The 14,675-nt window shown below is 33.9% G+C and overlaps 1 protein-coding gene across 2 annotated transcripts in view; it reads left to right on the top strand.

Moving 5' to 3' along the window:
* Window positions 1-12,486, top strand: part of LOC118742365 — a 122,723-nt gene extending 110,237 nt beyond the window's left edge. Inside the window, exons 2-4 of one of the 2 annotated variants that reach the window (XM_036474384.1) lie at window positions 1,556-3,878; window positions 11,342-11,540; window positions 11,619-12,486. In XM_036474384.1, the coding sequence (XP_036330277.1) occupies window positions 1,556-3,878; window positions 11,342-11,540; window positions 11,619-12,175 (3,079 nt within the window). In that variant the 3' untranslated portion in view covers window positions 12,176-12,486. The remainder of the gene's footprint in view (window positions 1-1,555; window positions 3,879-11,341; window positions 11,541-11,618) is intronic. The other variant, XM_036474385.1, reaches the window with a different exon arrangement.
* Window positions 12,487-14,675: the final 2,189 nt, after the last annotated feature.

Below are 14,675 nucleotides of genomic sequence, written 5' to 3'. Positions count from 1 at the left end.
TTTTGACATTTCTTGTAAAATAATAAACAGTGGTAAATACAAGATTACATAGAAAATAAATGGTACCTACCTTTGGCTTGCAAATCCATCACAAATATAAAATACACAGCACAATAAAGCAACGGTATGCAAAATCGCAATAACACCACAATATGAAATTAAACAACACGCGTGTCCGTTTTTGCGATATCAACAATTAATTACTTATCCTTAAACAATATCAATGTAAAAATTATTTCTAATTCGTAATAATGAGAATATCGGTTGTCATTTTTAGTAATCACAATTCAAAAACTCCATGACGACTATTGTCCAGCTAGCTCGTTCTATTCGAATCACTGTGCAGCTTGGAAGGGTATCAACGTCTCGCTGGTGTTAACTTATATTTTGCAAAAAAGCATAGCAAAATAAATGCGACCCTGTGCTAGTTGTTTTGTTGTTGGAGTTGCTACATATTTCTCTCATTCCTCTCATCTCGCTCACTTAATTTGTTTTCTGTATCTTCCCAGCAAAAAATCAATAATCGCTTTTAGTGGTAACGTGTTACTTTCTGTGGAAATTCGTCACGCATAAAAATCATGTTTTGCTTTGTTCAATTTGCAGCGAAGTTGAAGTCAGTCAATGAAGTGAAGTACAAGAGTGAAGAAGTACAATTTAAGCTTAATTAAATATGCATGTATGTACATAACGATTTTTAAGTAAAATATAAATACCTAAATACATACATATGTATGTATGTATAAAACTGATTTATAAAAATTTTAATTAATTTTAATCTTTTAAGACATTTTCTGATTTCAATTTAATATAAATAAGTATGTACTTATCTCGGTATTCTACATTATTTCTCTGTAAGGCATTCTTTGTTCGCTTCTCTGGATTCTGTTTATCCATGCGTTCTCCCTTCGTTTTAAGGTAATGCTGCGGGTAAGGGCTTACCGCCAATGACATGCCCATGTTAAAATAAGGCCTTCTTGAAGCGAAAGGGTAAGCGATTCCCATCGCCTAGCTCGTTTCCAGTTTCGTTTCTGTGTGTGTTCTGTGTGTTTAAATGAGTACAAAATAAAAAAAATTATAATAATTTTTAAATACGTAATTAAAAATATCCTGGCCAGGATTTTTACAGCCAACCCACTCGCGAAATATTTCCTAACACATTAAATTTCATACAAAGTAGATGTCATCCATTAAACTGATGGGTAAAGGTCGTGCTTTTGTCGGATCTCCTACTAAAACTAGTTCATAGTTTTTGTCTTTTTACTTGTAAAATAAACATTTCTAAAATAAATGTTTTTTGATCATTTTTCGGTTTTTGTCTTTTTTAGTGCCTTTTCCTGCCAACTTCGCTATTTTATTTTGCCCTTTCTAGCCTATTTCGTTATTTTATTTTGCCTTTTTATAGGTTTTTAGGTCCTAAAAATCCGTTCCCTGTTGATTACCTGTATTGTTTAAATGCTGGGTGATAATTTTCTAGGCCTTGATGATATTTGAGATGTACATAATCTCATCTTATGATTAAAAGTTATAAATTATTTTATTTTTTCTTTTTATTTAGGCTGCTACAATCAACCACCACAACAACCTCAACAGAATCATCAGCTAATCGTGGAACTGTGGAATATGTGTCTACGTCCAAAGAGTTTGAAAAGAGTGCTGTATTCCAAACAACCAACCCAAAAATTGCTCACAAAATTACTCAATTGAGTCGAAATGAGAAACAACCTAATACATTAGTTACAATCCCACAATCTGGATCAGTGAACATTATATCCAAGTATGCACGAAGTATTTCACAACCAAAGGTGAACGCAGAAACGACTCGTTCGGTGCCCGTGGTACGTGCGAATTACGCCCTTGAATCATCTCGTTCACTTGAAGAGCTATTGAGGAAACGTGAATCCGATTTACGGCGTCGCAGAGAACATGTGGAACGCCTAATGCAATGGCATCGCCGCCTTGACCGGGAAGAAGCTGAAGTTTTACAAATGGAAAACGCACTGGTTACTTATACAAAACCCATTATTACCGACGTAGTAAAGAAGATACATCAGAATCACGCTGGCGTGGTTCCTATCAAAAATATTGGTACTCGTGCAAAAACTCACCGGCGTCTAAAGGAGATAGAAAATAGTTTAAGAGAATTGAATAGCATCTCAAGTAAACATACGACGGCTGAAAGCAATGAAGGAAGTGGAGAAGAAAACAAAACAAATGCTTTGGAATCCGTCCGAACTAGTGGCAATAAATTAAATAAATTATGGCGGCGTCTAACTTCGCAACAAGTCGAAAAATATGTACCTAATAAACACTATGAGCTTTCGAAGGCGGATTTGGAAAGCCTTTATGAAAACGCAAAGATAGCAGTGCTTCAGGATTTTGCCCAGAATGAGGGTCACTTACCGGCTGATCTTCTTGAAAAAAGCATATCCAAAAACATATCACAAACATCTTTACAACAACAGCAGCAACATGAGTCTGTTTTTGTACCATCGTTAAATTTATGTACCAGTTCTGAACCATCTGATAAAGAAGAAGAGTCGTGGGAAGGAGCATCTCCAAATTCATTATTACTGGAGGCACCCAGTCCTACCATAGCAGCAGAAAACTTTAAGCTTTTCGACCGTGATTCGAATTCTATCTTCCTGATGACAAAGCATAACTCTGAATCGAATTTATATCCAAAAATGAGAAATTTATCGTCTTGGACAACTCGTGATGTTGGATTAATTCGCAGCCTTTCTGACACTGTATTGTATAATAAATGTCGCTCGCCATACGACAACAAAAATAAATTATTAAATATATATAAAGACGGCTTTGCCGAAAATTCCAGACGTTCCATGTCTAATGCAGATCGCCTCCCACCATACAAGACAGAAACAAATGTAAAATTGCCGCCTTTCTTTATCACATCGCAACAAAAACCATCCGAGCAAGAAAATGATGTCCTAATACCGGACGCTCTACAGTTTACTACAGCATCAAACCTACAGATGGAAGGACCATCAGTTATAAACTCCCCAAATATTTCTGGCGAAAGTACAACTCGGAGAAAAACAGCGACGGAGATTGAAGAAAATTTTGTTGACCCTAGTCTGGGCAATGAACAAAGCAAACACACTAGTTCAGAGACAGCCTTTCATACTTTAAATGATAAACTAAAACGAACTTATGATGATCAGGAAATTCAAAATAGTCCCCAGCTTATTTCCTCATGTGCTCAATCTTCGTGTAGCTCTGAAGTTAAGAGTAATGATGGTCCACATCAAATCTTGAGCTTTGTAATTTCAACAGCTTCGAATCAGGAACAAATTGACAATGATACCAGTTCCTTGAGCAAGAATATATATGATTCAAATGAAAACCAGTCGATAGATGAACAAGAATCATTCAACTCAAAAACATTTGTAAGTCAATCTGTACAAAGTCAATCATCCGAAAATGAAACTGTGGACACATACGAAGAAGATTTTGAAAGCACATGCGAATTAACGAAAATAGATGATTTATCACTGCCTCATTTCGACAGCATATTTGATACCTCTCTAGGTGATAAAAGTGGTATTGAGGACTGTGAGGACTGTGAAAATCAGATTCAAACAAGTAAAGAAAGTAAAAATATTTACCAAGATGTGCCAACATGTTCTAGAGTTTTAGAAAAACTCGAAACAACTCAACCGTTGCTGTCTAATTTAGACATTTCAACAGCAGCTCCACCACCACTAGTACCTTCTGCAACAGATAGTACACGGTACCAATCAACAGCACAAAATATTAACAATGAAAATACTTCCCCTGTAAATACAGTGCAACTAATGCCCGATATTATAAATGAACTCGAAATACGTCGTTGCCAACAAATTCTAATTGAAAACGAGGTATGCTGATTAAACATAATACATATATGTATGTACGTACATACAGGCCCCTTCAGCAAAATATTTTCAACATGATTTTCAAATTAAACTGTTAGTGCATCTAGTGCCGCGAATTTATAAACCAACTCGCCAAAAACAGCCACATTGGCATTAGCATTTTCTTAAATGATGAGAAAAGAGATAAAATTTAATCACTCACAAGATTTGGCAAATTTCGAAAGCATCTGTTATATTTTTCGACTAAATATGAATTCAAATTTAATTGTTGGACAAATAGACTGAAGGTAATCAGCAAAAAATGGTAAAATAATAGCGGAATACATTTTATTTTGAGGGTTTTGACGGATTTAGTTATAACTTCAGGGAACTTTATTTGAATTATTATATTTAACAATTTTATTTACATTTTGGTAGAAGTTATACATAGTTGCTATTTCGGAGATCCTAGTGAACTCGATGAGGAAGTCTGATGAGAAGATGTGTTGATCTCCAAATCTAAGCCTGCATAATACTAATCAATGTATTCTTATACTTTCGAGCGTTTTTATTGATCCTAGAGAATTATTTTGACCTCAAAAGAGAATAACACTTCTTCTTACGTGTTAAGGCATCCACACACCGGTGCGATTCTTTTGGAACGAATTCGAAAACGTAAGTACGCACACATCTGCCCGATGTTATCGCAGTAAAAACTGTCAATTTATAGACACACAAAAATATTTTCAACAAAAATAAGATTCTTAACTTTTCTACATATGTACATCAAATATGTTTTGGTTTCTTACGTTAAATTTTGTTTTAATATTGCAAAATCCTTCTATTGACCTTTTTCCTTCTCAAAACGCGGCAGTCTGCAATTTCGGCACGACGAAAAGAAGAACTGTGAATGTTCGAATAAATCCTGCAGCAAAATCGTATAAGTGTGTGGTTCCTCATTTAAAACCATGGTCGGCATGGTTGTAATTTTTGTCGGAACAGATTCGCACCGACAGAATCGCATAGGTGTGTGGATACCTTTATTCCTATTGGAAAAATAAACGCTAGATGCGTGACGTCTTAGAATTATCGTATAGAGGGAGATTCGTGGAGGATCAATACTATACCAAATACTAAAATATGATTCGGGGTCCGGTTGCATTGCAGGATTTTTTTATTTTTGTTGACGCGGTGTAATGTACATATATATGGGTGATTTTAGCGAAAAGTCTACCACGAAAAAAAAGAAAAGTCCTATATCTAACTTATTTATAGGCTGATTTGGCTTCTTTTTATACCCGAACGCACTTGTGCACAAGGGTATTATAACTTTGTTCACATAACGGTTGTTTGTAACAGGCAAAACGAATCGAGATAGATATAGACAAATGTATACATAAATGATCAGAATGAAAAGAGAAATCGATTAAGTGGTGATTGTCTGTCCGTCCGTCCGTCTGCCCGTTTGTGCACACGATAACTGGAATAAAAATTGAGATATCTTAACGAAGCTTAGTAAGTACACTTCTTTCGGACGTAGGACGAAACGTATTGAAAATGGGCGAAATCGGACAATAACCACGCCTACCTCCCATATAACGGCAATTTTCAGAAGAACGAAAACTGCGATATTTTAGTAACTACTTAAGCTTATTCACTCAAAATTGATATTAACAATATTTTTTAGACGAAAAATAAGAATATTATAAATTTTTGGAAATTGGGCGTAGCCACGTCCACTTATGGTTACATGTGTATATTTTGGTAATCGCTGCACCAATTTCTTCCAAACTCGGCACAGTTGTTGGCCTTGGTACAGCATATCAAATGGCCGGAAATTTTTAAAATCGGACAATAAACACGCCCACATCCCATATGACGGGAGTTTAGAGAAATACGAAATCTTCGATAAACCAGTAAATACTAAAGCTATTTATTCAAAATTGATGCTTGGAACAATTCTTTACCAAGAAATACGTTTATGATAAAATTTTGGAAAAAATGCGTGCCACCGCCCACTTATGATCACAGTTGTAATTTGTACCAAACTCGGTATAGTTATTGCGCTTGCCATATAAAATCAAAATGTTGAAAATTATTGAAATCGAACTAAAATTACGGGCGATTTTCATATAACACTAAATTTCAGAAATGCTTGAAACTTCAATATTTCGAAATTTAAGGACGCTAATTTACTCAAAATTGATACACCCCAGCTTACCATGTAGCGGTATCTTTCGGAAAGGTGAAAAACATACATTTAATACTTGCGCCGGGTATTTAATGTTGGGCTCCGCCCGAACTTAAACTTTCTTATAAGTTTTTTTTATAAAAGTACAGCTCATTATCTAACAAAAACTATACAAATCCAAATTTCAAACTTTGTGCAAAAATTAAAAAAATCAACAAAGTTCCATTAGAATTGCAAGCCTTCTAGTTAAAATTTCTGGAAATTATCTGCGTACCAAAATACGCATGTAAAACTATTTTATTTAATTAATCTCTTCTTTTCTTCACGTAAAAAGCGTCAGTGCGACATTTAATTTATAATAAAATTTATGAAATTAAATGTAAACTAAAAATGTCCTGTAATTTTCTTTTAACGTTCCGCCACTGCGATATGTTTTGAATTCAAGTGCCACTTTTTATATACGATTACTCGGTTTTCTTTTTTTATACATCCGTACTGTAATGGCTGCTGAAGGAAAGTAATTTTTAGCAAAAAAAAACGACTTAAAAAAAAATATATATATCTATATATTTCATGATTCAATGATCGGATCTAAACCAAATTGGTATGGGACCACCTCTGAGACACTACCTTTCCGTTGCAATCGAATTATCGAAATCGGTTGACGTGGTCCAAAGTTATGCGGTAACATACATTAAAAAAAAATAAATAAAATATTCCGAAGAAATGATAACTTCCTCCTTTTTTGGAAGTCTGTTAAAAATTACATTTCACTGGTTGACGTTTTTAACTAAATTTGAAGTTTATTTTTATTTATTTATTTTCTTTAGTTCAAATTTACTGTATGTTGTTTTCTATTTATGAGTTACAGTGTTGTTGCAGGGACTTTCCAGCATAAAAGTCATAGGAACAGCACTTGGCATCAAACGTGCCTTTCCTTTACCTCCCGGTGCATTTATGAAATCTGCTGGTTTAAATGTTTAACACACAGCAACGCATTTCGCTGCAGCTCTGCCCCACAACTGCTTTCGCAATGCTCCTTACGCGAAGGACATTGAGGCACGTTAAATTAGTGGTATCTGCATTATATTTAACATCACACAAAAAAAAAAACGCTTCAGGTGTTGCATTTTTAACACATACACTAAGTATAGACGGCACAACACTACAAAAATTAAAATGTTAATTAAAATTTGTTATTCACGAACATTCAAAAAAAAACACGACATGGCCTTCAAAGCGTAACAAAATATAGGAAATATAAAAGGAAAACAAGTTGAAGTTTAAAGGTTTGGTACTCATTAGAGCAACGTCAAAATGGCTTCTACCTGTATTTATGTTCCTTGACTGTCAATATAGAAGTATTACGATCAGTTCAACGTTAATTCTTTTGCTTTTATTTGGATTTGCTTTTTGCTTACGCTCAATTAAATTTTTATAATTTTTAAAATCAAAAGAAAAAACGTTTAAATTAAAGTGACAGGCTAACCTAATATTCGCGGCTTGCGTTTTGGTACTCATGCCGTCGAATTTGTTTTTTTGCGTCACCCGAAATTGGCTTGCGTGCGTTTGCATTTGATTTCATTGAGCGAAACGTCAAATCAAAATGTCACGCAGAACAAAAATTGGAAATTAAGTTAGCTTCATACGCACGCCGTTCAATTTCGGTTGGTCCCATACAAGTTGTATGTGCATGAGAAATTTTTGACAGTAAATTGGCGGCGTGCGTGAATATTAGGTTAGCCTGTGAGCCATAAAAATTTGGAATTTTTTCATAGGAAAATGGGTATTTTTCGGCTTTTACAAATTAAATAAGTTCTCTGCAAGAAGATTTGTTTAAAAAAAAATACGTGTATATTATGGTATATGGGGCATGATACAAAAAAGGAAGGTAGTTTCACTTTGAAATTTTTTGACATCTGCCACCTCAACAAATTATTGTTTTGGAAATTTTATTATTTTTTAAAGGAATTTTTTATGCATTAAAAAATAACAACACGCAAGGTAAATTTACTTAATTCATCGTATTAGCATAGCTATTAATAAGTGTGTAGTAATTTAAAATACCTTAAATTACCTTACCGCATCAAAATTAGGCATTATATGCAGTGCTCCATGAGATATTATTATAGATATTAAGACGTTGCTTTAATTTGGATCCTTTTTATAGGACATATGAACAAAGGAATAGTTAAAAAGTAACTTATCGTCAATGAAAGCACTATGGAAGCATAAACTTAGAGGGAGGTAAAAAAATTACAAATTCTTAGAGCTCCTTGTTGTAGTTTATAGACAAACTACTCGCTCTACTGCTGCTGGTGCAGGGTTTCGCTTAGATTGGGCACATCCGTCCCGAGGCTGATAATTTTCCGCCGAAAACTGGTTGGAACAAGCAAACAACACCAAGTTGAAGTTACCATGCACATGGCCATCCCGAAATATGCAGCTAATCATAATAAATAATGATGAAAATAATTTCATAAACAAATTGATTATCTATGTGCATTACACAATGTAATAGGAGTATTTTACTTGTCTTCCCTTTTATAACTAATTTTAGAAATAAACCACTAAAAGCTCGCTATAAAATGATGCTCAAAATATATTCCTTGAAATAATTTTTTTTAAGTAAAAAACCACTTTTTAGTTTCTTCAAAGAATATGGTAGCTTCAATTTAAAAGAAAACGTGAAAAGCACAGTTTACTTACGTCAAATGGGAGCAATGGCAGTTAAGAAGATGAAGTAAAACTACCTTTAAATATTTGTATCATGATATGGGGTATGGAAATATCCCTTTTCCCTAGCAGTAAACTCTTTAGATGGGCAACAATGATATTTTTTAAATAAGGCAGATCGGAATATGCGCTCTCTGGGAAGACAATACCTGTAATTATTGTACCATGCCTTGAATTTTATTTTACTGCTAACTTGACGAAATTAAGCACGTCAGAAGCCAAAGAAAATGTCAAAGCATTACAAATGATTTTTCTATCGACTTAAAATACAATTTTTTAGAAGAATGTCGCCACTTTCGTGCCCAGTGCAGTATAAAAAATTAGGATCGGAAGAGCGCTATTGTTGGAACAGCTAAGAGCTGAAGGTCTTCAAATCATCTACCCAACTGTGCATATCGCTCTTCGTATGTGAGTGTGTACTCCCGCCAGTAACTGGTAGGATGCCAGTAAAAGCATAGACAGACGGCAACGTTGATCCTGATTAACGCAGCTCTAACCACTCGACTGTTGTGAACGCCAAACTCCAAACTAGTTTGTTTGCTTACTTGTACTTGTTCTATGCTTTAACCCCGCTTTGATAACTTAACTGAAAGTTGCTGAGAAAATATCCATACATCTGTGAGACGTTTAATTTTTGCGATAATAGCAATGAAATTTTCGTTTTGCAGATATATGCTCTTAAAATATTTATCCAATATTTATATGTATTTTACTCATAAATTTTCCTTAATTAAAAAGGAACAAAAAACCAATATAATATTTAATTTCCCGAAAGAGAGCGCAAAAATTTTAAAAGGCAGACGTATTTAGATTATCAAAGCAGGGTTAAGTAATGAACCAATTTCCATTTGAAATACATTTTTGACAGAACTCCAAAAGCAAATACAAAAATTTTTCCAGCGCTGGGCATGCAACGACAAATGTTAGCCGCAGGGTTGCCACTTTCATAAATTATTACCAAAATTAGTAGATACAATTTGGGTAGATAAAAAAGTCATTTTTTCATTTTGGTAGCTTTTTCTTAAAGAGTCATTCCATATGAAAATATCTGAAAATACAAAAAATCATCGCGGGCCCATTATAGATTTTTCTATAACTTTGACGGCCACTTCTTTAGGGTCCTGAAGAACAGAATTTACCCAAAATTTAATTCTTAGAACGCTGTTTCCGCCTGTCCGAACCAAAAGTTAAAAAAATCGCAATAAATGAAATACGACAAATGAAAGCTAACAAATTTCCCAAAAACCGTCTATACATCAGTTTTGTTTCATCAAACAAAAACAAAAAATCTGGAATGATTAATTTTCCAGAACTATCAGACCTATCGAAAAGCTTTCTAGCTTTCATTTGCGGTATTTCATATTAAGATTGTTAAATTGGTTCGTAAGATATACGCGATTAAGTGTAATCACTTTTTGTTTTAAGCTGAATAACGGCAAATTGAAAATATCTTAAAAACCTATCCATAGAATAAAAAATTAAGTCGATTTTCGGAATCACCGAGCAATTCTTTATAGGAATTCGATAGTGGCATCCATTGAAAATTTTTGCTGTAAACCAGTGTTATTAATGGCACCTAACATTAAATTGGATTATATTAATACATAGAAATACATTTCTGAACTAGATTTTTAAATAGAATCTTCTATAATCGAAGTCCGGCCGGACTTTAGCTAGATTGGTGATATTTTATCGATAATACATTTCGATAAAAGTCGGCAAAAGATAGATTTTATATGCAGTACCTAAATAATGGAAGCTGAAAAAGGGCTGCTACTTACTATAGGGTCTCGGACGGACAAGACTGCAAATCCGTCACTGGAAAGAATTCTCGAAAACTGTTTAAAGTAACAAGGTAACATACATAAAAAATTATTCCAATGAATTCATAACCTCCTCCTTTTTTAACCGATTTCCAAAAAAAAAGAGAATCGGAATGTCTTGTTTTTATTTTTTTATGTATGTATGTATGTTACCGCATAAATTTGGACCAGGTGAACTGATTTCAATAATTTTGTTTTTTATCGGAATGATTTTACCTCAAGGGTAGTCCCATACTAATTTAGTTTAGATGCGATTATTGGATCGTGAAAAAATTGGCAGTACTCTTAAATTTTTATATGAGAATTGAAGTCGGTTTTGTTTCTTGGTTAAAAATGAAAATTAAAAAAAAAATATTAAAACTGGTAAAACAGTTGAGGTTATATCATTTTATCGCAGTTGAAGTTGAAAATTATGTTGAACCGCTTATGCTGAATGTATGTATGCAAGTATGTAAACAAGAATCTGTGGTGTCAGGTATAAAAATGATAATTCCACAAAAAAAAAATTTACTAAAGTAAAAATAGTAGGTATATGTATGTATGAAAAGGTGTAGATGGAAAAATAGCTTTTCATGTAACATATAACCATTGAAAACCTGTTCACTGATGGCAAAAAAAATAATCATTTCATTTGAAATACAAGCGGAATTTTTCCAAGAGGTGAAGTGGTGCTATCATTTCTATATGTGACCCACAGATAACCAGAATGAGATTTTAGAACTATGTATACTCAATAGCAAAAAATTAAACAGTTCGACAATCCTCCATCTGTAATGCCGTATATGTACGTTCGTGAAATCCCTAATAAGCCTCCTCCGCCATATGTACCCCCCGCCCATGGAAGTCCAATGACCACTATATTTCCTTCTGAGGAACGAATTAAAGAAATAAGCTATCGACGCACACATGAATTGTACAGCGAACTTTTAAAGACTGGTAATCTTAGAGCTTTTATATAAACAGTTTAAATATTTATTTATTTTTGCTATTATGGTTTTTGTTCTATAATTTAAGATTATATAAACGAAGCTGGCGAAAAGCTACCTTCGGTAATGGACGAAAAAATAACAAACATCTATGAGCGAATAATACTTGATATCTGCCGTGAGTATTTAGACGAGCATGTGGAGGTTCTTAGGAAAGGTGACCCAATAAATTTCTACACTCACCTGGCTTTCTTTAATCCACCCAATCGATTACGATGTATGCAAGAGTCTGTTTACAAAGAAGTTCGACGTTGTCTGGCTATGGACAAAACAACCAAACGGCGTACTCCAATTTATTCAGTATATGGTCAAAGAGCGAAGCGCGATCACATCGGTAAAATTATAATCCAAGAAATGTATGATGAAGACGAGAAATGGTGTAATTTTCATCGCGAAGAAAATGAAGTCGTGGAACTTATTATTTACGAAATGGTCCAGAAACTTTTAACTGATGTAGCTAAGAAAGTTCTTGTTGAGGAAGGAGGCACCATTGAAATCTCAAACGTAGATAAGGAAGATGAAAGTGATGAAAATATACATCTCATTTCTCATGTTGCGGAATTAACACCACTTAACAGTACATAACTAGAATCAAACCAATATCCACTTCTGAAATGCTAATTGATATTGATTTTGATTTCATACGGTTTTCTTGGAATTTGTACTTATTTTTACAAGGTCTTCATTAAATATTGATTTTGTCTTTATGCATCGTACTATACAAACGAAGTACAGTATGGTGTTTCGTACAAATTTTTAGCATAATAAATCAATACAAAGCAATAAAAGAATTGTACTTAATATTTTAGTCTGATCGTACATAAATTCGACAATCCCATTTAGTTTTAGATTTTGCACTTTTTATTGAATTTTAATAAAGCAATCGCTATATCTTTTCATTTGCGAGAACTTTTTAATGTAATGTTGTATTGGTATTGTTGCATGAAATGAAAGCACCTTCAAATGAAAGGAGGGTAAATTGTGGCTTCCTGAATTTACATATGTATGTGACATCACCAGCAAGGACACCACAAATTGGAGAAAAATCTCGGAAAACACAAAGAGAAATTTGAGAGCTCGGGATATTTACATATTGCTACCTTGATATAGAAAGGCCCTAGCTTATTTTCTTACCAAAACCATCTTTATAATAAAAACCAAATTAAATTTAACGGCCCTATTCTCACGCCAATGGTAAAACTCCTCGCAAACCAATTGTTTTGACTTCTTACTAGCGCTAATACTTTGGATGTTTACTTTACGAGAAAAACGAAAAAACCGCGCCTTTTCAAAGCTTTTATTAAGTTTCACCTGTGTGTAATCAAATTTTGCAAATTTTTATCCAACTCCCTAATGTGCTAGAGACTTGAAACTTCAAACATAGCTTACAACCCGATGACAATGCTATATGGAAGATGAGTTAATCCTCTAGGTGCCAAGATATTTGAAAAATCCGTATTCATGGCCCGATATCGTTAATATTTGAAAGGTTTATTACTTATATGTATGAAAAGGACTAACTCCATTTTCCGATAGGTACGCAGGAGTCTAAATATTTGGAAACCCCGTATTTATGTACCGATTTAGAACTTATATTACTTAAAGGAACAAGAATAAAAAATTGTGGTCAATAAATGGCGCAGCAGTCGGGAGATTTGGAAATTCCGTATTTATGGTCCGATTTTATTCACATTACTTACATGAAAAAATTTCGACTTTTTTTACTTTTCACTTCTTTTTTTTACTAAAAAACTTTAAAAAACTATATTTTTGTTTCAGTTTTAGTTCAGAAAGGTGCAATTCAAACCCAGAAGTTGAGAATTTTCGTTCAAATTCAGGAAATTACAATACATACTCAGAATTTTCATTTCAAATTCATAAAGTTACAAATTCAAAGTCAGAAAATCATCATTTCAAATTCAGAAAATCTTCATTTAAGTTGAGAAAATTTCTAATTAAGTTCAGAAAACTTCTTATACCTTGCATTAAATGGAAATATACACACATATGTATGTACCAGGGTTCGGAAATTCTCACTCACGTTCGCGATCGAAAATATTCCACAATTATTTTTGCATCCTTTTATCGCGAGTGAAAAGTGCAAACAAATTTATCATATCTCATATTCGGAATGCGATCGACAAAAAAATTTCCGCTGCTTTTCATTCGCGATCGAAAAAAGCAAAGAAATTTCCTCACTCGAATATGAGAAGCCCGAGTATTGCCGATGTCGGCCTCCCATAAATGAGAAAAACGATGCAAGTAATCTTTTCGCGATCACTCACAACAGCTTATCGCGATAAACTTTTGCGAGAGAGAAATGCCAAAACGTGAGCAAGAATGGAAGAAGAAAAAATGTTGCAAGGAAAACGTAAAGCTGAAATTAGTCAAGAACGTAAACCTATCGGTACGTAAACCCGAGTCAGCTGACAAGATCTGTCTTACCAAAGCGCCATGTAAAGGAAAACTCAACACCGCAGAATTTTTCTGTAGTTGTGTAGCCCGTAGCGCAGAAATCTGCGGAATTTAGATTTTTTCGTGTCAGCTGATTTCTCCTTCTTTAGATGGTTGCCACTTCGTCAGTTTTACAAGTGGTAAAAAAGATATAAGTTCCTATTCAAAATATGTTTAAAATATTTGAAATTTACTATTGAATAAGGTTTTTGTTGAAAACTAAGTAGTTTATATTTAGCTAAAATCTATTATAGCACGAAAAATTGTAGTTGAAAGGGTAAGTTTATGAAAAGGCATTGATGAGTGGCAACAGTGTAGTAAGCAACACTGAGGGCTCCAGTAATCGACAAAATTCTGCGTATACAGACTGCGTTTAAGTATACGTTCTGCGTTCTCGACTAATTTCAGCTTAACAAGTTGCACAAGTGTGACGTCATACAAACGATTCTGTCAAATTCACTGTGAGAGGAATAGCGGTACCATGATGGGCGCAACCCACGATTGTGAGAATACAAAACCGCTATTCCTCTCTTAACGAACTTGACAGAATCGTTGTTTGCATGACGTCACACTGGTGCAACTTTTTTACATTTTACTTGCAACATTTTTTCTTCTTCTTCCATTCTTGCTC

The sequence above is a fragment of the Rhagoletis pomonella genome, unplaced genomic scaffold, assembly GCF_013731165.1.
Source record: "Rhagoletis pomonella isolate Grant_MI unplaced genomic scaffold, Rhpom_1.0 Rhpom_scaffold_00007, whole genome shotgun sequence".
In the NCBI taxonomy this organism is placed as follows: domain Eukaryota; kingdom Metazoa; phylum Arthropoda; class Insecta; order Diptera; family Tephritidae; genus Rhagoletis; species Rhagoletis pomonella.
This window is presented reverse-complemented; position numbering and strand designations above follow the sequence as displayed.